The sequence below is a fragment of the Pelodiscus sinensis genome, chromosome 4, assembly GCF_049634645.1.
Source record: "Pelodiscus sinensis isolate JC-2024 chromosome 4, ASM4963464v1, whole genome shotgun sequence".
Lineage (NCBI taxonomy): Eukaryota > Metazoa > Chordata > Testudines > Trionychidae > Pelodiscus > Pelodiscus sinensis.
Window position 1 is genome coordinate 59,413,179 of NC_134714.1, and position 26,762 is coordinate 59,439,940.

At 39.1% G+C, this 26,762-nt stretch overlaps 1 protein-coding gene across 20 annotated transcripts in view; it reads left to right on the plus strand.

The window, feature by feature from the left end:
- Positions 1-26,762, plus strand: part of RYR3 (ryanodine receptor 3) — a 527,532-nt gene that overhangs the window by 354,018 nt on the left and 146,752 nt on the right. For all 20 annotated transcript variants that reach the window (XM_025189447.2, XM_075927046.1, XM_075927052.1 and 17 more), the window contains 8 exons: positions 220-389; positions 5,013-5,233; positions 7,736-7,826; positions 9,700-9,840; positions 12,769-12,932; positions 17,553-17,631; positions 20,450-20,539; positions 23,134-23,280. In XM_025189447.2, coding sequence (XP_025045232.1) covers positions 220-389; positions 5,013-5,233; positions 7,736-7,826; positions 9,700-9,840; positions 12,769-12,932; positions 17,553-17,631; positions 20,450-20,539; positions 23,134-23,280 — 1,103 coding nt within the window. The remainder of the gene's footprint in view (positions 1-219; positions 390-5,012; positions 5,234-7,735; positions 7,827-9,699; positions 9,841-12,768; positions 12,933-17,552; positions 17,632-20,449; positions 20,540-23,133; positions 23,281-26,762) is intronic.

The window sequence follows — 26,762 nt, forward strand, 5'->3', positions numbered from 1 at the left end:
TTAGAATAAGAGACAAGGCAATTTCACTGTGTATACAAGTATGCATGCTATACCATTGAACTTACTGGAGTTGCAGTTGCCTAGTTCGTTGATTAATTTGATCCTATGATTTTAATTTATGATTGTACATTAGAATTTTTTGAAAATGGAAAATTGTTAGGAGATTTTGAGCTGAGCTGCATTTTTTTGGAAATAGAAATTAAATACTATTTTTTTTAGATGGTACAGTCACTGAGCCAGACATGTCTGCAAGTTTCTGTCCTGACCATAAAGCACCCATGGTGCTGTTTTTGGACCGTGTCTATGGTATTAAGGACCAAAGCTTCCTCCTCCACCTACTGGAGGTTGGATTTTTACAAGACTTAAGAGCATCTGCCTCTCTGGATACAGTAAGTATTTTGTTAGTGAGAATCAGGAATATTGGTTAAGGATACTGGCTACATCAGAGTTATAAAATATAGCATTTTAGTTAGTGCATAGAAAAGGAAAAATAATAAATAAGATTTCTCACAATACTTACTAATGTCAGCACACAATAATAATGTAATTACAGATATATTAACAGAATAAAAAATGTTCAATACTAGTATTAAGGGACCAAAAATCCTAAAGAAATCTAGTATAAAGAGCTCATAAGAATTATGCAACAAAAAAAGCCAGGAATGTCAATACGAGAATATATTAAAAATAAATTACAGTTAGTATGAATATGCTTGTTTTACTTAGAAAACTCTCAGAGAGTAACCACACTACTTAAAATTTATATAGTAAAATCTGAAGGGATTAGAAATTTAAATAATATGAAAAACGTGATAAACTTGGGCCAGACTACAACTTCAGATTCATAGGAACTCTGCTCACATATCTGAGAAAATAATTTATCGTTTTCCTTTTAAGGGTACTGTTAGTTCGGGATGGGCTATGAAAAACTGGAGAAGGCTCATGTTTTCCTCAGGCACTCAGAATTACTTGAAATCCTTATGCAGGTGCTGGAGGGTCTCTGCATAAAAATCAAATCCACAGAAAGTAAATTTACACTAGTGGAGAAGCAGCAGTGATGATTGACAGAGGGTATGAAACAGAGGATTGGTCAGCCTATCTTTACTCAGCTGCCAAATTCCCCTGTGCAAATCTTTTTCAACTTGACCAAAGCATCTTTTGTGTGTCATAGCAGATGTTTCAGTTTTTCAGTTTTATAATCCGGTCAACCACAATCACAATTAATATTCAAATTTCTTAGGTTTTCAATTTTGGTCTGGAAATATTATGATGAGAAACATTCTGTCGAGCTTTCTAGTACTTCTTATTACCATTCAGTCCGAAAATATCATGAATCTAATTCCTCTGAGTGTCTCAAAAGATCAGTCTCTGAGCCTCTACATTCATAGTATCAGAGGGGTAGCCGTGTTAGTCTGAATCTGCAAAAGCGACGAGGAGTCCTGTGGCACCTTATAGACTAACTGAAGTGTAGGAGCATAAGCTTTCGTAGGCAAAGACCCACTTCGTCAGATGCTTCTACATTCATAAGGATTCTTCTCTCTATATAGAAATAGGCATCTCTTTTTTTTTATCAGTTTGGACTATCATAGAAGACACTATATTTCCCCTGGAGATGCAACTTTTTTGTTGTTGTTATTTTGCATAATCTAAAAAAATACACCTGATGTTACCAAAAAGTGGTACTTAATCTAAAATAAGAGTAATTTAAAATATTGTATATGAGTCTTCCTTTTTGTATAAAAGTCATAATGCCCATATCCAATAATAGCCTTTCTGACCCCTTATGTAATACCACACATTAAGAGCCTCATTCTCCCCTGTCTTGTACCTAATTTGGTCATTGACATTGGTTCAAAATTTAAAATTATGACTGGTGTGAATAGAAAGTTATGATTTGGCAGCATTTATACCTGAATCAGATGCATATGAAGTAGAGCATAGGGTGGGGTTTTAAGATTATCATGTAGTGATTTAACTCACTTAAAATGCTTAATATTATTTCAGTTGTTTTTAAGAACTATATATTGTTGAGAAGATGAGACAGTCACTGACACAATTGATTTCCAGTTGTGTCATTACTACTATTCCACTGAGATTGCCTTTTAGAGTTGATAAGCTCTCCGAGGAACTGAATACAATAGTGGACAATACTTAATTTGTAGATTATTAATTTATTAATATGCATAATGAACACAATGTAAAGATTTATTTCTGTATTCACATAAATAACTATAGATGTGGAGAACTGTGGAGGGAAGAGAATGTTTAGATGCACAAAAATGCCTAGAATGCCATTGTATTCATGGATAATTTTTTTACTTTTCACCCAGTTAGATTAACAAAGACTGAATAAAAATTAATTAAGAACATCAGGACTTGGCCTACTCACAGGGAGAGAGAGAGACAGAGAGTGAATGGCTAGATCTGTATATCTGTACTAGTTTGTAACACATTAAATAGCTTTTGTTATGACTAGACAGAGGGTTAAACAGACTGTGGATTCTCCCACTTTCAAAACATATGTAATTTTTATCTGCTTTCTTCTTACCTTTATTAGTCTTTTGAGCAAAAGTAAACACAGAAGGTAGTATTTTTCTTGCAACATAAGTACATATACAGTAAACTTCGGATAATCCAGCACCTTTAGGACCCAGGGGGTGCCTGATTATCAAATGTGCCGGACCATTGGAAGGGAGGGCTATGAGGGGTCTTGGGTGGAGTGGGGGGAATGCGCCCCTCGGCGCTGCGGGGCCAACCCGGCAGCATCCCAGCTGCTCTGCCCCAGCCTTCCCCAAGTCAGCCGCTGCTGAAACTGACCAGTGGCTGACTCCGGGAAGCCCAGGGCAGAGCAGCTCCAATTGTCCGGCTGCCCGGAGCACCTCCGGGTTCCAGATGGTGCTGGACTATTGGATGCCGGACAACTGGAGTTTTACTGTACCTGGGGGGGAAATCCTAGACCTATTGGAGTCAATGGAAAAACTCCCGACTTCAGTAGGGTCAGGATTTTACATTTGACAGTTTTTTTTAAATAATAATTTAAGCTTCCAGAAATGTGAGAATGGCCCAAGAAAAATATTAGCTAATAATTTACAAGTTGTATAAACTAAAAACACTTATTTTGTCAATTATTATGGTTGGATAAAATAATAATGAGCTAACTGAAGCACAAAGGGAAAAGTATGGTTTCTGGAACTAGCGGGAAAACTTCAAATCTTGATAGTTTCTGTGAATATATATGTGCACTTGAAACTGTATGTAGAGTTTGATATGAAATCCAAGTGTATAATTAGAAGTAATAATAATGTTGCAGTAATTAAAATAACAAGAGCTTTTGTCAAATCTCAGAGGGATAGCCATGTTAGTCTGTATTTTCAAAAACAAGTCCTGTGGCACCACAAAAGCTTATGCCCAAATATATCTATTAGTCTTTAAGGTGCCACAGAACTTTTAGAGCTCTTGATATTATTACATTTTTTATGTAGGTTATAGTTTTAAACTCATATGTTAATAAAAGTGCTGGATGGCTGACTCTTTTTTGGTAATTAGCTAATGACCATTACAAGATAGTTCTTACACAGGACAGTTCACTTAAGTAAGGGCTGAAGGATTGTCCTATCACTAAAGCTCCATATCAATAAATCAAACTGTGATTAGTATAAAAAAGAATAAGAAAAACAAAGTAAAAATATTCAAGGTCCTTCATCTTAATGTTTTTAATATTCAGATAATGGTAGCCTATGTTTCCTGTAATACTTTCCATCTGTGTGTGGAATATTTTTATGTGTACCAAGGCATCAAATGTGCAGCACAAATAGAAACAAAAAGCCTAGCTCTGCGTGCTCTGCTAATCAGCTGTGTGGAATTTGAATCTCTCCTGAGTGCCCACATAAGCATACATCTCACAGGGGGAACACTGATGGTAGCTACTGTGTTGAACTGAAATGCATGTTATTCCATTTATATATAGATTTAGAAAGGTAAGATTCAGTTTACAGGAAAGCCTTGGTCCATCCATGCATCTATATCACATGTTGCATTTAACTTTTCAGAAAAATAATTCTAGTCTTATAAGTTAGAGCTTCTTGCAACTCGGGATACATTTCCTAATACCATGTGGTTTTCATTTTAAAAGTTTTCTTTGCAGCCTAAGACTACAAAAGCCTGGAAAGCTGATAAGAATTTTCTAGCAGTGAACTCGATTCACATAAGCAGTGGAGTGGAAGTTATGAGGTAGCATAACCTTAGCAGCTTGCCACAGGGTATAGTGACCAGCAGAAACCACCACTCATGTTTTTTCTCTGAATTGCATTCTTTTGGTGAGCCCAGGGTAGGAAAAATATTTTGCAATTGCATAAAAAGATCCAAATACTTTTGGCCTCATTAGTCTTACACACCTTTGTGTTATTCCATATGTACATATGGTTTATCCCAAATTAACAGTTCACTTTAAAAATCTGTAAATATAGAATGAAGTCATTCCTCTCTAAAGAAGTTCAAAGTAATCTATATGCACCCTTATACAGAGTAGGAGCATATACATATTTCTTTGTAATAAACTACATGTGCGTGTGTGTGCATGCGCATAATAATCAAAGTTACAAAGATGTAAACTATTTTTTTCAGTAATACTTAAAACTGCTTTATGAGCTAAAACATAAGGAGCAAAACACCTGAGTTTTTGTCTTAGTTGATGGTCTCATTTATACCAAAGTAGTTGATTTATGTAATCTAATCTAACCTAAAGGTATCCAAGATACCTACGGCTATGTATACAGCAGCTCCACTGTACCAGTGCAGCTGCGCCTCTGTAAGATGGTGCATATAGCTGTGCCGTGCCAATGGGAGGAAGCCCATCACTAGCCACAGTACAGGCTGACATTTAACACTTCTCTACATCATAAATGTTATTGAGACACTCTGAGAAATGTAACATGGTGTTTATTTTAGAGCATTTTTACTTAACAAATTGTAATTCCAGATGGCATTGACAGCTATATACTACTTTTATACAGGTATCTCTGAGCACCACAGAGGCAGCTCTTGCACTAAATAGATACATTTGCTCATCTGTGCTTCCATTGCTAACAAGATGTGCTCCTCTCTTTTCTGGAACGGAGCATTATGCCTCTCTGATTGATTCAACACTTCACACAATATATAGATTATCCAAGGGACGGTCCCTTACAAAAGCACAAAGAGATACTATTGAAGATTGCTTGCTTGCTGTATGCCAGTGAGTATAATGCACATCTGTAAATTGTTTTCTTTAGCACTAGGTATTAAATAAAGCATGTTTGTTGTAATAAAGTAATTTTCTTCTCTTTGTATCATATAGAATGGGAATGTAGTTTATTGTGAAATGCCGTAAATTATTGGGAAATAAATTAAAAATATTTTAAGATAGAAAAGATTAAGTTGTTTTATACTAGAGGGCTGTGTCTACACTGGCATGAATTTCCGGAACTGCTTAAAACGGAATACTATTCCGTTTTCAGTTTTTCCTGAAAAGGAGCATCTACATTGGCAAGCTGCTTTTCCGGAAAAGCCCTTGTAGACACGCTTTTCCGGAAAAGAGCCCTGTGGCCAATGTAGACACGCTTTTCCAGAAAAGAGCCCTGATCGCCATTTTCGCGATCGGGGCTTTTTTCCGGAAAAGACTACTGGGCTGTCTACACTGGCCCTTTTCCGGAACAGTGTTCCGGAATAAGGACTTATGCCCGAGCGGGAGCAGAATAGTTTTTCCAGAATAGCGGCTGATTTTGTACAGTAGAGTATCATTGCTTTTCTGGAAATTCAAGGGCCAGTGTAGACAGCTCGCAGCTTATTCCGGAAAAGCAGCTGATTTTCCGGAATAAGTGGCCCAGTGCAGACACAGCCGAGCAGTGTTTTTCAACCAGTGGTTCAAGTACCATTCGAGGTACTCGAGAGAAGTCTGGGGGGTATGTCAACACAACTGAAATTTAGAGAAAACTGAATTTTTGTTTGAAGTTTTACAGCGCTTTATTATATTTGTATATTTTACACCCAAAAATTTAATTGCTTGCCCAGCTATGATTAAGCTGTTTAAACAAATGTGTTGCAATGGTAGAAAACATTTTGTGTGTCTAAAAACTATAGGTACTGGCGATACTTATAATTATTTTTTTTTAAAAGGGGTACTTTATTTTAAAAACAGATTGAGAAACACTGTACTAGAGAATCATACTTTACACATGATTTGGCTTTGCTACAAACCACAGAGTTTTTATTGTTATTATTTTGTTTGAAGTCAAAGCATTGTTTAGCAGATGATGTGATTTTTTTAAGATATTGGCTGTGGATCCCTGGTTATTCCCATTTATTCTTAGAGCTTCTTAAGATCAAATATAATGAAATTTAAGTTTGGTTATGAAGTAATATGTCTTTCAGCATTGTTGCTTTATGTCCCTAAACATTGGTCTTTAAACACAGCTAGGGCTTCCTGCCCATTTCATGTGGATGAAGTTTCTCAACTAACTTGAATTGTGTATATTCAGTTTTGTCTAGTACAATACAAAATTCTCCTTGAATCAGTGAAAGTACATTTGCCAATATTAAATTCAGTCATTTTTCTGTTTTTTTAAGGTGTTTTTTTTATATGACAGCAAACATACTTCTCTTGATCTCGGAATCAGACCTTATTAACAAAAATTACAGTCAGTGGCTTTAATATTTGGAAAATATAGTGACAGTGGAGATCTCAAGAACAGTATATTTTTCAGAATCACAACCAATTAAGGCCTCAAATGCAGTGGAAATGTCATATTTCCATGTGAAGAGATGAAAGCCAGGAAACTCGGGTGCCATGTGAGGAATTTTGCTTCTCCCGGACATCACACAGTCTGGTCCTCACTCACCACTAGAATTAGTGGGCAAAATTGTGCCATTTCCAAATATCACTGAAAATGAGAGGGAAGGAGGAAATGACGTAAACTTTTCCATTAACAATATTCCTGTTTTTTAGCCAGCTTTGACATTCATATTTGAACATGGAACGGGGAGTTATGTGCATAGTTTGGCATTAGCAGTTGGTCCATGCAGTACATGGATCCACAAAGCAAAAACTCGTAGGAGGGGTGATAATTAGCAAGCCACATTTCTTTTTTACATGAGTAGCAGCTTATCTGTGCACTATATACTTATATGTATGGGCTATGATGTTTGCTGCTCATCCCTGTGATTTTCCAGAACTAACAATCTGTTTACTCAGGGTATGAATTGATTTCTAGGACTTGGTCCATTGAAATTTAAAAAAATGGAAAAGATATGTTAGTTCATTTAGTCAATCTCACTTCCAGTTCATATTTGTTTCTGATAATTATAACATATTCCCTAGAGCAGTTTCAATACATATGGCTTCCACCACATTCACTGGAGGACTATTTCATATCCCTGCAGTCTCTTACCTCACTCTTAGAAAAATGTTCTATTAATTTAGCATAGTTTTTTCACTGTATGCACACCCTTGAAATACTCTGAAAAATCCAGTTCTATCCTTTCTGCTAGATTATGGCCAGACCTTACACAGAGGGAGGGGAGGGGAGGGTGAAAGCAGTGTATCTTGTCACAGTAAATTCTCCCATGAATAGACCAGGCACAGTGTGATCCCTTGTTTTACTGATTACCTTCATTGAGTAACTTGAATTCCAGTTGGGTATTGTAACTTCATTAAAACATATGTGTATTATTCAATTATTACTTTCTTTTTAAATTGCAGCCATTTGCGTCCTTCTATGCTACAGCAGCTTTTACGACGTCTAGTTTTTGATGTGCCTTTACTTAATCAATACTGTAAAATGCCACTAAAGGTAAATATTGCTCCAATTATTACATGTTAATTCAAAAGAAAATATTATTCAGAATAACATGTCATCACCCAGGCTTTGTCTACACTGGCAGCTTCTTGCTCAAGTGTTCTTGTGCAAGAAGTCTTGCTCAAGAAAACGTCCACACTGCCACGTGCGAGCTGTGCTTTTGCGCAAGAGCACCCAAGGCAGTGTGGACACTCTCTTGCGCAAGAAAGCTCTGATGGCCATTTTAGCCATAGGGCTTTCTTGCACAAGAAATCCCTGGTGAGCGTCCACACTGCCCTCTTGCGCAAGAGCTCCTGCGCAAGAGGGCTTACACCTGTTAAAAAAGAGAGTAGCTCTTGCGCAAGAAATCCTCTCTTACCACGCCGCACTGTAAATTTACTTGCTCAAGAGCGGGCAGGCAGTGTGGACGCTCTGCAGATTCTTGCACAAGAATGGCTGTATGTGCGCAAGAAGCCACAAGTATAGACATAGCCCAAGTGTTTGGTTTTTTTTTTTTTTTTTTTTTTGAGGAATGGTAACAACACGAAAAAAAAATCCTAAACTTTGTGAATTATTTGCATTGTGATAAAATTGTATTAAATATAATGGACAAATACAGTGTCAAATGTTTCCCTTGTGACAATAGTATAGTATATGTTAATTGTATAGTCATCTTTTCAATTGCCTACATAATGTGATATTGAAAGTAGTAGTTGATTAAAATATGTGCATGTGATATAAAGAATGGAAGGCACAATATAGTGCTTTAGAAAAAAAACTATTTGATTTGATGGAGTATTTTTGAGTAACATAGAATTACAGGCCTTAATAGCCTACTTGCCCTCCTCCCTCATTAGAGAGTGAAACAATCACAAAACTAGTAAGTAGAGATGGTTAGAAATTTTCCAGTGGAGCATTCTGTGACAGAAAATGCCAATTAAATGAAATTGACATGCACCGAGGGAACATGTCAATTTTGCCAAAACTTCTGCTAGAAACAATGGAGCCTAGAAATAGAGCTGCTAGGTTTCCAAGCAGCTCAGAGAGCTTCATTAATTTTTTTAGAAAAATCAAAATGAAACACTATTTTGGTTTTTTTCTGAATGAAATTTTAGAATTCCCACCCTATATAAGCCTTTGACTATTGTAAGTTTTTGTTCAGACATGGAATACTTTTATTTTTTTAATTTCAGAATTGTCTGGCAAATAACAGCGTACAATACAGGTAACCCCCATGTTTATCCCATAATTACCCAAGGAGTTTTTACCAGTTCCCCCAACTTTTTTTTTTTTTTTTTTTTTGGCCATACCAATCATAAGAGTCCTAGTTGCCCCCATTCATTCCCTTAATAAATACCTGTTTTTAAGTAATTTATTAAGCCATTCCTCCAGTCATTATATACCTTTCTTATGACGTACCTGCACTGAACATTCACCCTACACTTAAATAATGAGTTGCAACAACCTACTGCACATCATGCTAGATGTGAACAATGCCCTTCCTGAAACCCACTGTGATGAAGGTGAACGAAACCCCAACTGCACCCAAGCTAATATGTAGGTAAGGGAAAAATTCCTTCCCAGCCCCCTAAAAAAAGAGATGGCAAGTGTAATGTCCTTAGGAGGTGTTGTCCAAACCTGGTATTTTACCACCTGAAGACAAGAGTGTAGGTACTGTCTTAGTTTTGGTCTGTGTAAAGAGAAGATTCTCATCACTGCTGCTCCTTTTTAAACCCTGCCTTTCAAGGCGAGGCACCACGCACCTAAGTAGTTCTTATTCTTTCTCTTAGATGACAGGGGCTCAACTCCTCACTAATCAATTTGTTTTACTATTTAACAGAAATATTGACAGATTTTACATAATTGTTGGTTTTTTTCACCTACATAGCTTCTAACGAATCATTATGAGCAGTGTTGGAAATATTACTGTCTACCTACTGGATTAGGAAGTTATGGCATTGCAGCTGAAGAAGAGTTACATTTGACTGAGAAACTTTTCTGGGGAATTTTTGATTCCCTCTCTCATAAGGTAATGATGATCAATCACATTAAAGATTGCAATAGCCACGATAGCATAATTTTAATGGTGGTGCAAACCACTAAAAGTGCTTCTCTAACTCTTATTTCACTTAGTATAGTATTGACAATGAGTGATACTAATCAGATTAATATGCAACTGGATGCTTGATCCAACCCCCTTCTAAAATGAATGCTTAATCACCAAAGGCTCTTTTCAAACAAACATAGACCTAGGGACATTTTAGCTTAGTACAACAATAACTCTGTTTGTGGATAAATTTCCTCACCATCACAAACTGATCTCTTCCTCCAACTATTATTATTATTGTTGTTATTGAAGTTATTTATTATTATTGTTGTTGTTATTATTTTATTTATTATTATTTTTACACTTTATTGAGAATTTAGAATAAAGATACCTCTGGAAGATGCATACATGGTGTTGTCATGTATGTAGTGTAGAAAGGCATATAATCCTGAACCCTCATATGTGCGTCCTTCACAAGTTTACATATCATGATTTCTGCATCCTAATGTGTATATGATTAAACAGGAGGTAATAGAATCTGCATAAAGCACTGACATAAACAACTAAATCCATGGTAAACTTTTATTGTTATACTTATTATTACAGAGAAAAAAGTGTTTCTGTTGTTTTGCTGAATCCTGCATGGCCCAGCTACTAAAAAGTCCCATTCTAGAAGGCAAACTTTTTTTGCATTGCATTTTCAAAGCATGGCTCAAGGCTTTGGCACTCAATATCTTCCATCTATGGTTAGGGTAGAATAAGAAATGATATCTCACTGATATGAAGAGGACCACTCACAAAGAGGACATAATATTAGAGTCATGTTGGACTCATAAGCCAACAATTGACCCCAAAGTTTAACAACTTGGAAGCCAAAGTAGTCATGCTACCTATACTCTGTGGACAAATTCCTGCAGTATAGTCTTGTTCTGCAGTAGTGCTGAAATATCCTGATATGCCTCAGTGAAGACATTTCAAAGTTGGTAATCCATCAGATTCTAGGATTAAAATGTCTTCCAATTATTCACTCAGTTCTACATTATACTGTGTAAATGAATATGTTCAGATAACAGTGGACTCAGAATACTAGGCTCAAAGGCTTTGTTTACACTATCCACTTTAGTGATATTTTCCACTAGTGCACTGCCACCATTGGTCGATCTGAACTGGTGGTAATGGCAGAAGAGTATAATGCAATTAAACTGCCAGCATCTTCATCATTAAATCATAGAATGCTAGAACTGGTAGGGACTTTGTGAGGTCGTTGAGTCCTGTCTTCTGTCCTCACGGCAGGACCAAGCACCATCTAGATCATCCCTGAAAGATGTCTGTCTAACCTGCTCTTAAATATCTCCAGAGGTGGAGATTCTACAACCTCCCTAGGCAATTTATTCCAGTGTTTAACCAATTATCTTAATTTTATTGAAAGTAAATCTAGATGATGAGGTAATATAAATATTGGTGGCCAATCTATGGGAGTGTGCCCATCAGTACTGTCTCTAGTAGCAGTGCAAATATGGGAAATTTCTCTAATATTGCCAGGGTACAATGCATTCCTTCATTCTTCTCTGTTAATAAGCGTCTATAGGTTTTAAATGTTGATGATCTCCAATTACTTTGATGATGTAATTTACTGTGACCTCTATTTCCCAGCATACTACATAGAATTAGGCATGTCTTTCAGGCAGATCAAGCGTTGGAAAATCTCTTGTTAGCACATCAGCGCCTGGGTTTACCAAGGTGCCATCTACAATATAATCATGTCATATTGACAGCCAGAATTCTCCCTGAACCTCACAATAGCTCTTTTCCTCAATTTTAGCAGTGAAATGTCAACCTGGGTAATCATTCAAGTTAATAGTATTATGCAGCACCATTGGTTTTCATTACTGACACAATGAAAGGCCTTGCACTGCATAAGTTTTACCTGTAAGTTCCTACATTTTTCTAAAGTGTCACTTCAATTCCATCCTTATTTGATGACTATGCCCTAATGGCAGGAAGGTGACCAAATTATAAGTAGGGGCCATGCCCATGCTATCCTAACAAAAGATTGCTATTAACAATACCTAGTGCTTTTCATCAGTAAATCTCAGAGCACTTTAGTATCATTATCATCCTTTTATAGCTGATGAAACTCAAGCATAGAGATGTGAAGTGATTTGTTCAGGATCACTTAGCAGGCCAGGGCCAGCACTGGGAATAGAACCAAGATTTTCTGGGTCTTAAGCTGATGCTCTAGGCACTAAGCTGCACTGCCTTAGAAAAGGCAGCTAAAAGATACTGTATCATATCAGGTTACTGAGGATAGGTTTCTTATATGGAGACTGTGAATAGCTCTCTCTCTCTCTCTTTCTCTCTGTCTAATTTGGGTTAAAAGAGAGAATGTGCTAATTCAGCTGCAGCTGGTACAAGTTTAGAAATATGTGTGTTACCTATCCCAAAGCAGAAGTCAATTTCTTTTGCTGTATGTGATATAAGTAGAACATTGTTTGGGGAGAGTGAAAGAGAAGAGATGACAAAATATGCATTTCCAATAGGTTTTGAAAGTTCTGTAAATGTTAAAGCTATTTCTATGGATAGTCAAGTTTTACCTGAACAGGCTGACAATGTGTGAAAATATTTGATGTCTGCTTATAGGTCTTTCAGGTCGATGGACAATTTAAGACTTGAGCATGGAAAAGGAATGTGTAACATTTAGTTTGAATGGAGCCTTTAAAAATGCATCTATTTCTGATAGGAATGTACACCTTTATGCTGGCATGAGATGCTGCTATGCGCTTGATTTTAAAATAGTCTTCATTATTTGACTGCATCTTCTAGTACTGCTCCATATGGCTGACTTGCTTTCACTAACATTTTGCATGTTTTTCTATTGAACTTTCCAATCAGTTCCTATCTCTCCTGCAGAAGTATGATCCAGAACTCTTCCGAATGGCCTTGCCTTGTCTAAGTGCTATAGCTGGGGCTTTGCCTCCAGATTATTTAGACACCAGAATAAGAGTAACTTTGAAAAAGCAGGCTTCAGTGGATCCAGAGGGAAACTTTGATCCCAAACCTATCAACACTGTCAAGTGAGTCATGTTAACAATAGAGGTTTTTCAAATATCTCTTGTGCTACTTATTGCCTTTTCTATTCCTTTTGTTGAAGAGAATCAACTGACATCTGACTTCTTAAATTATACCAGTGCCTTTCATAACTAATGTGGGGAACCTTGCTCCCTCCTGTAAGGCACCAAATATGTCGTCTCTGCAATTTATATGTAGAATGAATAAAGCATTGTACACGCTAAAAAGTTCTATAAACATTAAATAAATTTTACAGTAAACCTGTGACGTTGGGGCTAGATTTACTAAGGGATGTAGCTGCCTAATTGCCTCTTTAGGTACTAAAATCCAATGTTTAAATGCCATTGACATTCACAAAAATCATTGCTCAGCTGTTGCACAGGTCCATAGATACCTACGTTCCTTAGGCACTTAGATTTCTGCCAGGGGAATGTGCAAAACTGCCTAAACCTCATGTTACTGAGCTGCTTGGCCCCTTGCTCACACTTCAGTTTTGGCAAGATTCTTAAAGATAGGTATTCTTCCTCCATCTTAGTTGTGGGGCCAGATCAGGCAGATGTGCTCTGAGCATGTTTACCTTTCACAAAAAATAGGTGGGTGTGATAATTCTGAAGGCTGGATGGTATCCCAAGGGAGTGCCCTAACTAACATCTATAGGCTAATCTAGTCTGGGGATCTCTGTCTCCTTCTAAGTTGTTAAAGCGTGGGAGAGAGCCACGTTTGAATTGCCGCTGTATCTGCTTTGAAAAGGGACCTGAGTGGAAGTTGTCGAGGGGAGTTTCCTATTCTCAGGTTATTGGCTGTTCTTATCTCAAGGTTTTTCACTTTATATAAAGACTTAATTTTTTCTTGGATCAGAGACTGAAACTTGCATCTCTCATGTTCCAGATGAGAGTACTAACCAGCATGCTGTAGAATCGTGGTCACCAACCTATCGCGATCGACTGGTTGATCCTGGAGGCTCAACCAGTCATTCGCGAGGCTTTGGGGGCCCCCCCTCGCTGTCTTCCACCCCCAAGATTAATGCCATGCTGATGCTACCTCCAGGGACTACGGAGGTAGTGCGGGCTTCCTGCGGGGTTGGGGGGAGTTCTGCAGCTGCGCACCAGGTCCCGGAAGTGCGCTGGCTGCTATACCCTCCACCCCAAGCCGGTACGGTACCTAAATCGCCGGTCCGTTGCGCGCTGGGGACTTTGTCCCCTGCTGCCTTCCTGCGCACAGGGTAGGGGCTGGCAGTCCAGGCCTGTGCCAGCTCTAGCTGCTCAGGTGGCGCATGCTGCCATAGGAAGTGGAGGAGCAAGGCGCGCGTTGCCTGAGAGGTTGGGGCTGGCACAGTCCAGGACTCCCCCTTCCCACTAGCGCAGGAAGGCATCAGGTATGTGACAGACCAGCGTTTCAGGTACCACACTGCTGTTTGGGGGATGGAGGAGCAGTCCACGTACTTCCAGGGCCTTGGTGTGCAACTGCAGGATCCCCAGATGCCGGTTCCTGTCCCCTCCACCCACCCAGACCCCCACAAATACCCTGCCCCAGCACCCACTGGAATCCATTGGCACCCTCCCCCAGCACCCACTGTTACTCTGTCCTCTGCCCCAGCACCCTGCCCCAGTACCCATTGGCATCTTGCCCCAACACCTTGTCCCCTGTCCTCTGCCCCAGCACCCACAAGCACCCTGTCTCCTGCCCCAGCACCCATTGGCATTCTTCCCCAACACCTCCACATCCTCAGTCTTCTGCCAACACTCTTGCACCATTCACACTCTGCAAATCTGTGTCCTGAGCCCATCATACGCCCAATCTCCCTGCCATGAGCCCCTCACGCACTCCAACCCAAACTCCTGTACTCTCATATCCACAAGCCTGTGGCTTACTCAGCACCCCAAGCCTCCACCTGAGCCCAACACTCCCCAGCCTGGAGCCCCCTCCCTGAGCCAGCATCCCCTTCTCCACATCCTCCTGCATCCAAATTCCCTCCCAGCTTGCACCTCTCATCCTTTCCCACATGTAAATCCCTCATTCACACCCCAGAGCCCGCACCTCCTGTCTCAACCCAGTGAGGGTATGGCTAGACTGCAGGAGTTTTTCTGGCAAACATGCTCTTTTGGCAGCCCCATACTCCTCTTTCCACAAGGAATGAAGGGGCTTCCAGTTTAGATGGGCCAAATGTCGGAAAAATTTCTTCCAACAGTAGGATTTTTAAAAAGTGGCAGTGTAGACATACCCTGAGGCTATGTCTACACTGGCAGCTTCTTGAGCAAGAACTGTTTTGCGACTGAGTTCTTGCACAAAAAGTCTTCCATAATTGCATATCTACACTGGCATGTGCTTTTGCGCAAGAGCTGTGCTTTTGCGCAAGAGCATTCATGGCAGTGTGGATGCTCTCTTGCACATAAAAGCTCTGATGGCCATTTTAGAAATTCATATTGCTTGTCTACACTGCCCTCTTGTGGAAGAGCTCTTGTGCAAGAGGGCTTATTCCTCGTGGGGAGAGGAATAACTCTTCCAGGAGAAGCCCTGTTTTACAATGCTATACTATAAATTTACTTGTGCAAGAACGCACGTGCAGTGTAGACAGCAGGCATGTTTTTGCACAAGAACAGATGTTGTTGCGCAAGAAGCTGCCAGTGTAGACATAGCCTGAGAGTGTCTAAGGGCCAGGGATAGCAAGTGATGGAGAGAAGGGGAATAGAGAGGGCAGGGCCTCAAGGAAGGGGTGGGGTCTTGGGGAATGGGTGGGGTAGATCTTGGCTTGTTCTGACATTTAAAAAGTGATCTTGGGTGTAAAAAGGTTGGAGACCACTGCTGTAGAGCACCACTCCTCTTTTTTTTCTCTCTCTTGCTCTTGAACCTAAGGACTGCTTAATTAACAAAGAGGTATAGCTTCATTCAGTGCAATTTTGAGAACCCTATCCTAGGATGAGCAAGGATGCTGTCCCTAGCTCCTGTTTGCCAGAATCTGAGAATGGGCAACAGGGGATGGATTACTTGATTACCTATTCTGTTCATTCCCTGTAGAGCACCTGGCATTGGCCATTGTCAGAAGACAGGATATTGGGCTAGATGGACCTTTGGTTTGATTCAGTATGGTCCTTCAGAGATCCAATAACTGATGGTTAGGGATCCATCCTAGGAGAGGGGAGATCTGGGTTCAAATCCCTATGCTGAGTCAGAGTGGGCTTTTGAAAAACAGATGGTCTAAATCCAAAGTGAGTGTCTTAACCTCTATACGATTGGCTATGATTGCAAGTGGAGAGGGGGCATCTATTTCTTGATAATGCTTCATAAGAAAGGTCTGCCATGCCTCAGATCACTTGGAGATGCCTAAACACTTTTTATGCCTAAATACCAGTGTTCCCTCTAAACTGCTCAGCAGCACAGCTTCACTGGTGATTAATTAGTCCCGCCCAGTCAGTCAGCTCTGTGCATGGAGTCCTGACCCTCTGGGAGGGGCTGATTAATCACCTGTGAAGTTGTGCTGCTGCTGAGCTTAATGGGAACACTGCTCAACACCCTTTCCTTTTTCTTTGCATTTGACTCCTGACTAGTTCAGGCAGCTCCTCTCGTAGCTTGCTGGCTTCTGTAAATTTCCTTCATAGGTGCCTAACACTTAACAGTAATGGAGCACCTGAGCACCTACCTCAGATCCAGGTCTGCCGACAGAATTGCCAGGCAAGGTGGGGGCAGGAGGTAAGCCTCCCAAAGGGGAGGGGCCTTAGGCACAAGGGGCAGGACTGGTTGCTAGGGTCCCTCAGCCAGTCTTTCAGTGCTGCCTGGCCCAGGCTGCCTGGGGCTCCAGAGGCCGGAGCCCTGGACCCTTTTAAATGGACCAGGTCACGGTGCTGCTGGCCCTTCTCCATTCTCCCATCAATAGCCCTGCTCAGTGCTATGAATTCCACTGGGCAGCAGAGCACCAATGCCAAAGTCATTTTTATGAATCTACTCACTGAGTATGAAGGCCAAATCCAAATACTCTGGTTATATACTGGATATAATAGTCTTGTTTCTCTTGTGATTTAGATGGGTGAACTATGCTTGCAGATGAGAGATGGCTCAAGGCTACTAAAATCTCACAGATCAACATTGCTATTAGTCTATTGCTAGGTTATGATGAAATCTTCACTCTGTGTGAATTTGTCCTATGTAGTTATACGTTTCAGATGTCAAAGTAAATAAGCTGAATTATACATAATGATTTAAAAGAGAAGTGGGGTGTTCCTGGTAATACTGTTACATTCTCAAAAGTAGGTGTAACAACTGAACACTAATATTGGGTCATTAAAAATGAGCATTGTTTTCTCCTCATGGAATACATCAAAACATTCAGCCTAGTAATATTGTACTCAGCACCACAAAGAATAAAATATTTAGAATATGCCTTAGTAGATGTATTTCCTATCACTACAGTTCTTAAATGCTCCAGTGTTCATACATTTGAGAAATGTCACTATCATGCTTATGGTGGTTTGAGTTATTACTTGTAAATGGAAATGTAATTAAAAAGCATGATTACTTGTTTACCTCTTGAGATGAAACATTTTGACTATTAGTGTCTCTCATGTTATGTGTTCATATGTCTGGTTTGAGTAAAATATAGTTAAATGACCATACTTTTTCTTTGTTCGTAGCCTTACTCTTCCTGAAAAATTGGAATATATTGTCAGCAAGTATGCTGAACACTCACATGACAAATGGGCCTGTGACAAGGTAGGGATTATTATAAAACTGACAATTGTCAGAAACAGAGAAGTACAGAACATTGATGGTTGAATACTGGAAAGCTATCCAATTTATTTAAGTGATAAGCTTGCCATTCACAAAGTCTGCATTATACCAGAGCAGCACTTTCCTGGAGTGTCTATAGAAGTTAGAAAAAGATACTTTTTACATTGAAAAGTGAAATTCTCAAATTAAACTGTGTCTGGAATTTGGAGGAAAGTGCATTGTTCTTTTAACAGAAACACCAGTCTCACACGGTTGCAGTTAACTTTGGTGTTGCGATTTATGTTATGTTGGCTGGAAGCTCTGAAGTCCAGTAGGTTCTCTTATAATAGCTTTGAATTTTAAGAGTGAACCTGGGAAGTCTAATCCCTTTAATTGCTTTAAAAAGCATGATTAGGCCCCTTCTTCCTCTCTAGATCTATGCAAAAAATCTCTTAGGTGTCGATTCCCTCCCAATTTTTATGTGTGCCCTTTCATTGTGCTGGCTGGGTGTTTTATTGCTTGGCAAGAGTTAAATTTATAAGGGGCAGCAATTGTGGTGTGAAATATATGCAAATATTTTTCTGGGTTTCCCTGAAGCTGTCATTTGGGATTTCAGATTCCATTGTGTTTATGTTAATGTTGGCAAAAATAAAGCTTAATTTGGTTCCTGAGTTTCCATGAAACTATATTACATTTATTAGTATTATAGGAGATAAGTAACAAGTTCAGCCCTTTGTTTCCTGCTATGAATTTAAAGCCTCTTATTCTGGCAAAGAAGAAATTGGGAAAATTGAGAGTCTTAAGCAAGTCTGGAGACACACACACACACACAAGCGCGTGCGCGCACACACACACACTTCATGAAATAATTGAAATAGTGGTTAAGGTTGCAAAAAGGCAAAAGCCCTCAAAAGCAAGAAAATTACAGGTTTTCCTTCTTTAACTTTCCTTAATAACTGCAATCGCAATAACTACTTTCACGGACAGACTCTGCACCCCCCGTAGAAACTCACATCTACAATATACAGGTTGAACCTCTCTTAACTGGGACTCTCTGATCCGGCAACATCTCTGGTCCAGCAGGACCACAGATGTCTCCGGACCAGAGAGTCCCAGTGGAGGGCTGGTGGCTGGGAGCCCTGCAGTGGGGCTAGAGCCCAGTAGCAGGGCTGTCCTATAACAGCAAAACAAGGAGCCAACCAGTGAGACTGCCGCCTGGTGCTGACACCAGGAGGCAGTGGGACTGTAGCCAGGAAGCGAAACTGCCCTGCAAAACTGGGAGACAGTGGGGCCACCTGAGAGCACAACCATGAGCCCAGCAGCCTCACTCCTGCCAAGCCACTCAGCTTCCTGGTGGGTCTGGGAGGCAGTGCAGCTGCCCCGTGGTGTCGGGAGCCTGACCACAGGGCTGCCTGGGAACCCAGGATTGGGGCTGCCTGGGAACCCAGGATTGGAACTGCCTAGTGGCAAAGCAAAAAGCCCAGAAGCCCCATTGCTGCCCAGCGGAGCTGCCTGGTGAAGCTGGAGACAGTGGGGCTCCCGGCAAAGCTGAAGCCCAAGCGACACAACTGGACTTCAACCCCATGGGGATGGAACCCGGCTGTAGGGTTGTTTTTGTCAGCAGCGGGGCTGCCATGGTAGGGCCAGGAGCCCTGCATGCGGAGGGGTCGGCGGCAGGGGGAAGTTGGCTGGGAGGCTGGCAGCAAGGCCATCACTGGGGGGGCCAATGACAGGGTGTACCCAAAAATGATCTTCTCTGGTCTGGCAAAATCCAGTATCCAGGACTCGTCAGGACCAAGGAGGTCCAACCTGTATAAAGAACAACACAATGATCTAACATGAAGTAAAATCCAAAAAACTTTTCCTCCACACTTTCTTGTCTCCATCCTGTGTTCTTAAAGTGTCAGCTGAGATTTTAATGTTGTTACAATGTTTAACCCTTTTATTTTATAACCGATTTTTTCTCTGTCCCAGGGGAGAGTTAAAAAATAAAGTTGTATAATTTAAGGGATGTAGGATGGGGTTATACTTTAGTTCTGTGAATCTTCACAGTATCTTTATTAATGCTTTCTTCAGTTTCTCTTTATCTAACCCTGCCATCTCAGGCTTTCTTTGGTCTCTTAAAATTGCAACTAGTTTTCTGCCACAAGATAATGAACAAATATGAAATGAAATCACCCATTGAAAGACTAGTTAATTTTTTATTCTGAAATACAAAGACACTAAACCAATCTTAGAAGAATATAGAATAAGTAGCAAGAGTGAAACTACTGTTGTTTCATTTGAACGTTCTACTAAAGGACTATAGCTGTACCTTTTTAAATAAATAAGAATGACATAAACTTCAGTAATAGCTTTTTGTCTGGGCCCATTTGTAAAAGAGGGCATCAAAATCTATGATATTTTATATTTAGTCAGAAAATCCGTAAAAGATACCAGAAAAATGCATATGTTATCTGCTTATATATAAAAAAGCGACTAAGAGGGAATCAGAATTTAAACAGACATACATCATAGAAGCCTTAGGGATAAATGAAGAATAAAACCAAGAATAAAAACCACTTTATAGTCAAAATAACCAGCTATTATTTAGGAAAAATGTCTAGAGTGTGTGCTTTAGGGAGTAACCATTCAAAATATAGAAGGGACCATGTGTTGGGAATCCCTGGGTTGTGATATTTTCAAGGTGTAATGCTTAATTGCTGTTGAGATGGATTTGCAGAAGTCACATAGTAAAATGACTAGTTCATTCATGATTGTTCACTCACGTTATTCATATCAGAAAAAGAACATTTAAATAATGTATATTTTATGTTTTCAGAGTAATAGTGGATGGAAATATGGTGTTTCACTGGATGAAAATATGAAGACACATCCATTAATAAGGCCTTTCAAAACATTAACTGAAAAGGTAATGGTGGGAAGCTTACACTGCTTTCTAGCTTAAAACAGCATGGTTCTAGCACCGTTTTAATTAATCCTTTTTAAGACGTACAAAAAATGGAGAGAAGAGGCAGGGAGAGCCAAATCATATTGTTTTTAAATTAATGACAAGAATTGTAGGTTAGATCAACCATTTGCTTTCTGATCTATGCAAGAAGTCTAGATTTGATTCCCAGTCTCTCTCTCACCCTGTGGAGCAGCTTATGCTGGGAGTATCATGGATGTAATGCTCTCAGCCCTTTGTGGAGGAGAGAACACTTTTTTATCCCTTGGTAGTAACGTTTACCTTAAAGGTGGCTCAGCTCACTTCTGCTCAGGCAGATCATTACTTTGCTGAAGGTATGGAGAATATCAAGGGAAACTCCTCCTTCGTAAAACATTTTTAACTTTGTTTATAGGTGAATGTCAATCTTCTAGTAGGTAGAGCAGCAGAGTGAGTCAGGACCGTTGGTTTCTACATGCTCTTAGTGTGACTGCCTGTGTGACTTTGGACAAGTCACTTACCATTACCTATTCTTTAGATCACTTTTCCTATTTGAGGAATGGGGATTGTCACACTCACATGCTGAAGACTTAATTAGCTGAGATTTGTGAAGCATTTTGAGGTCCTGGGATAAAATGTACCATAGAAATCAGAGGGATTATTATTCTTGATAATAAAGTATTTTAGTATTTGTTATTCTGAAATCATTAAATCTTTCTCCCTTGATAAAAGGATTTTAATCACTTCTTACACAATGTGTTTACTTTATAAATATGCCATATCATGTAGCTAGATGAGGGAGATCCCTGGTCTACATCTTTTTTTTATCCATTGTTTCTGATATCGTTGCATGGATTGTGTCTAACATGAATTGGAACACTTTCCCCTACTGCACAGTTTAGTACTGTACTTACATCTGTGGGCCACAGTCAAGGCTTATTACTTACAACAGATGTTCTCTATGCTGGCTAAAGATATGGCAGGTGAAGGAAATTCTAGTGTAAAGATGTTTTGGAAGTTCTTCAACATCTTGAACGACATAGAAAGCATTGATGCATGGTGGAAAGAGGTCTCTTAGCATTTATGAATGGTGTTTGATGCCATGCCTGGCCAGATACTATCCAGAGCTTTGTGGGATTTGATGCCATTCCTGCTCTCAAGCAAGAAATTGTCAACTTGGCAAAGGATGTTGGCTTCAAGAAGGTGGAGGAGGATGTACTGGGGTTGTTGGATCCTCATGCCGAGCAACAGATAAATAAGGAAATGATTGAACTAGACCAATAATGTATATTCAAAGAAAGCAAGGATGATGATTATGTAGCCAGGAGTCTGGTGACAAAGAATTTCTCCTGTTTCTTTGGATTGCTAGATGAAATGATAGAAGCTATAGAGCTGTGATCCTTTTAGTGAAAGGTCTGCCAAAAATTCCAGAGCTCCCAGTGATACAGTGGCTTGCTACAGGAAGATCAGTCATTCAAAGATTCATGAAGAGGAATCCTTTCTTTAAGACTTTTGCATCCGAAAAGACACCCAAAAGTCAAACCAAAAAATCTAGCTGCCGCCACTATCTATATTTATCACAACTGGCACTGTTTTACACTATATTACTGTATTAAAATTTTCAGTGTGTTGGAACAGTGTTGGTAGGGCTCTACATTATTTTATTCAATGTTTTATGTGTAAAATGTTTACTGTATAACCTGTCATTGAACAGAGGTATGCAGTTTTGGTGAAAAGTTATAGGTGAGTGGGGATAAGTTGTGAACACATTTCTCCCCCCTCGTTCCATTATTCCTTAGAAAATGTTGTTGCGGTATCCATCAACCTTTTCAAGACTGCAAATCCCAATGTATACAGGGGACCCCTAGTGTTGATATATAGTATCGACTTCTAAGAGTTGGAGTACAGTAGTAGCAATAATTTGAGAGGTCTTAGAATAATGAAACCATTCAAATTTTCTTTATATCAGAATATTTTAGGTACAAAAGACCTTTATATCTCATAAAAAACATCAAGATGCAATCCTTGTCAATAAATTTTAATTGTGTTTGCATTTGCATCAAAAGGATACTAGAGCATTCTGTTTTACATTGATACTTTCTGTGAATCAAATGTTATGGAAGAAGGGACTCTTGTGCTGACAAACTCAAATTTGCACCATGTAGAGATTCCATTGCAATAATAGCAATGTGGATTACTCGATATTTTGTGGTTGAAGTATGAAGTACTATTCATGTTCCTGATTTGTCAGAAATACCAGTAAATAGTTTCCAAGCAGTTGCAAAATATAAATAACATCGTTGCTTCGGAGTTCACATTTATGCTGTGATTAGTTTGTAATGCATTATGCCATGTCTTAGTAATAAGTATCTCAAGAGAAAAAAGTAAGCAATATGACTATTTCTAAAACTACTTGAAACAAAGAGCCATATTCTATCCTCAATTATACCTATGCAATATATATTGATTTTAATTGAGCTTATCCATGTGTATGTGAGGGCAGATTATTTCTCCATAGGCTTTTCCTAATTGCTTGTAAAGCTCTATATAATTATACATTCATTTGTTTTTCTTTAAAGGAAAAGGAAATTTATCGTTGGCCTGCCAGAGAATCTCTTAAAACCATGTTAGCCATGGGATGGAGTCTAGAAAGAACCAAGGAAGGAGAAGCAATAGTACAGCAGCGTGAAAATGAAAAGCTCCGCAGTATATCACAGTCTAGCCAAGTAAGGCAAAACTGCTTAAAACCACAAAAATCAATCAAATAAAGTGTTCACAGAGAATTTACCCTAAAATTGACTAATTTAAAAAGATATTTAGTTTATTAGTATTACAATTATTATTGATATTGTAGCAGCTCCAAAAGGCCTCAGCTGAGATGCAGTAAAAACTCACAGTAAATCCTGATACAGTGTATTAATGTTTATCATGTCTTGGTAGGGTGTTCTTAGAAATAGTTATTTTTAAAAGTTTGAGGATGCTGGGATAAAACTGTTATTACAGGAAATAGAGCTTTTATATATCAAAGCTTATAGTAGGGGACAAGGAACTGGGATTAGTAGATATTGTCTGCAGTGACATATTTTGTCATTGCAAATAACAATTATAAACAAAATGTGTTGAGAGGGCTGACCAAAATAAAAAATGTAAGTGTGACAGGCATTGAAAACCCTTTCAGACCCTAAAGGTGGGTTTTTATGGCTCAGAAGCATTCTACCCTAGCTTCCCTAACAAAATGAGGTGGCATCCACCTAATCACTGGGACAACAGAGCTCTGAGTGAAGGTAGGACACAGGGAAGTTCCTTGCATAGCTCAGCAGACTTGAAAGATAGCACCTGAATCTCTTTGCAAGCTGATTCCCTATAACAAAGACAGGTGAGCTGCAATGCTAAATACAATAAGAGTCAATAAAGAGAGGCAGTCTTTGAAAAAAGAATGCCCTCAAAAACATCTTCCCTTAATTTCATCAGGAATCTATTTTGGAGAGGCTTGGGAATCCAGCCTTTATTGTATTCAACGCAGAGGCACTTGGTGGTGTGTTCACAATCTCTGGTTTCATGATTCTTGTCATAGTCCTATTCGAAATATCACAAGAACAAGTTATCTCGGAGAAAGTCTGTTTACATTTTACATAAATCCATGTTATAAATTTTTAATTTCATTTATGAAAATAAAAATATATACATTGCCAGAACAAGATAACATCACAGAATAACTGGAAAAGACCTCGAAAGGTCATCAAGTCCAATCCCCTGCCATCATTGGCAGGACCAATATTTTTTCTCCCTCCACCTTGAAACACCCTTTTAGGTACTTGAAAGCTGCTATCATGGCGCCTCTGTCATTTCCAAACTAAAAAAACAACAACAGTCTTCCCTCATAGGTCATGTTTTCTAGACCTTTAATAATTTTTGTTGCTCTTCTATGCACCCTTTCCAGTTTCTCCACATCTTTCCTGAAATGTGGTGCCCAAAATTGGGCACAGTACTCCAGTTTAAGGCCTAAATAGTGCAGAGTAGAATGAAAGAATTACTTTTTGTGTCTTTCTTATAACACTCCTGTTAATGCATCCCAGAATCGTGTTTGCTTTTCTTCCAACAGTGTCACACTATTGACTCATATTTAGCTTGTGGTCCACTATGACCCCTACACCCCTTTCTGCAGTACTCCTTCATAGATAGTCATTTCCCGTTTTGTCTGCATGAAACTGATTGTTCCTTCCTAGGTGTATTACTTTGCATTTGTCCTCGTTAAACTTCGTCCTATTTACCTCAGACCATTTCTCCAATTTGTCCAGATCATTTTGAATTATGACACTATCCTCCAAATCACTTGCAACCCTGCCCCCCCAACTTTGTATCATCTGCAAATTTTATAAACATACTCTCTATGCCATTGTCTAAATCTTCGACAAAGATATTGAATGGAACCAGTCCCAAAACTGACCCCTGAAAGACCTCACTTGTTATGCTCTTCCAGCATGACTGTGAACCATTAATAAATACTTTCTGAGAGAGGTTATCCAGCCAATTATGCACGCACCGTATAGTAGCACCATCTAGGTGGTATTTCTCTAGCTTATTGATAAGAGGGTCATGTGAGACTGTATCAAATGCTTTACTAAAGTCTAGCTATACCATATCTACCACTTCCCCCTTATCCACAAGATTTGTTATCCTACCAAAGAAAGCTATCAAATTGGCTTAACATTTGTTCTTTACAAATCCATGCTGTTTGTTACCTATCACCTTATTGTTTTCCAGACATTTGCAGATTAATTCCTTTATTATTTGGTCCATTAGCTTTCCTGGCACAGAAATTAAGTTGACTGGTCTGTAGTTTCCTGGGTTGTTCTTTTTCTTCTTTTTATAGATGGGCACTGTATTTGCCCTTTTCCAACCTTCTGGAGTCTCTCCCAACATCCATAACTTTCCAAAGATAATAGCTAATGGCTCAGATGCCTCCTCTATTAGCTCCTTGAGTATTCTAGGATGCATTTCATCAGGCCCTGGTGACTTCAAGACATCTAACTTTTCTAAGTAATTTTAAACTCATTCTTTTCCTATTTTAACTTTTAAACCCACCCCATTTCCACTACCCTTCACTATTTTAGGCATCCAGTCACCACGTACCTTCTTGGTGACAACCAAAACAAAAAAGTCATTAAGCAGCTTTCCTGTTTCTACATTTTTCTGTTATTGTTTCCCCCCTTTTATTGAGCAATGAGCCTATCCTGTCCTTGGTCGTCTTCTTGCTTCTAATATATTTGTAGAATGTTTTCTTTTTAATCTTTATGTCTCTGGTTAGATTGAGGTAGGTCTCCTTTTGTGCCTTTGCATTCCAATTTTGCCCCTACGTATTTGTGTTATTTGCTTATATTCATCATTTGTACTTTGACCTAGGGTGTGTCTAGTCTACAGGGTTTTGTCGACAAAAGTGCACTTTTGTCTACAAAACTATACCTGCGTCTACACTACCGCTGTGTTCTGTCGACAGAACTCAGCAGTTTTGTTGACGCTGGTAAACCTCATTTCACGAGGCATAACGCCTTCTGTCGACAGAGTTCTGTCGACAGAAAGCATTATTGCATGTAAACTGTCCTTGCGTCTACACTGCCATGTCGACAAAGCAGCTTGCTTTGCCGACAGAACTGAATGTAGTGTAGATGCTCTTTGTCAACAGAAGCTTTGTCAACAGTATCTGTCGACAAAACTTCTGTCGACAAAACCCTGTAGTCTAGACGTACCCCTAGTTTCCACTTCTTATATGACTCCTTTTGATTTGTAGATCATTTAACATCTCCTGGTTAAGCCAAGGTGGTCACATAAGTAAGAAACTGGTTTCAAGCAACCACGTAAATAAGGACATAATCATGTAAAGAAAAGTGCACATAATTCAGCACATCACTTATGCAAATGCTTCACCTTAAGTATATGAGTAATAACATTGATTTTAGTGTTACTGCTCACAAGCTTAACGATAATCATGTTCTTAATTGGTTTGTTACATTGGGATTTGATGAACAAAATGATCATGTAAAGAATAATATAAGTGTATTATAGCCTCTTTTATTGCTTAAACATCCATGGTATGTTCATCTCTGTAGAATATACAAAGGCAAACATGATCTCTACCCAAAGGGCTTCAGAAATCTAAATAATTTAATTCTAATTGATTGACAATAGAAGTAAATAGCTTAAAAACATC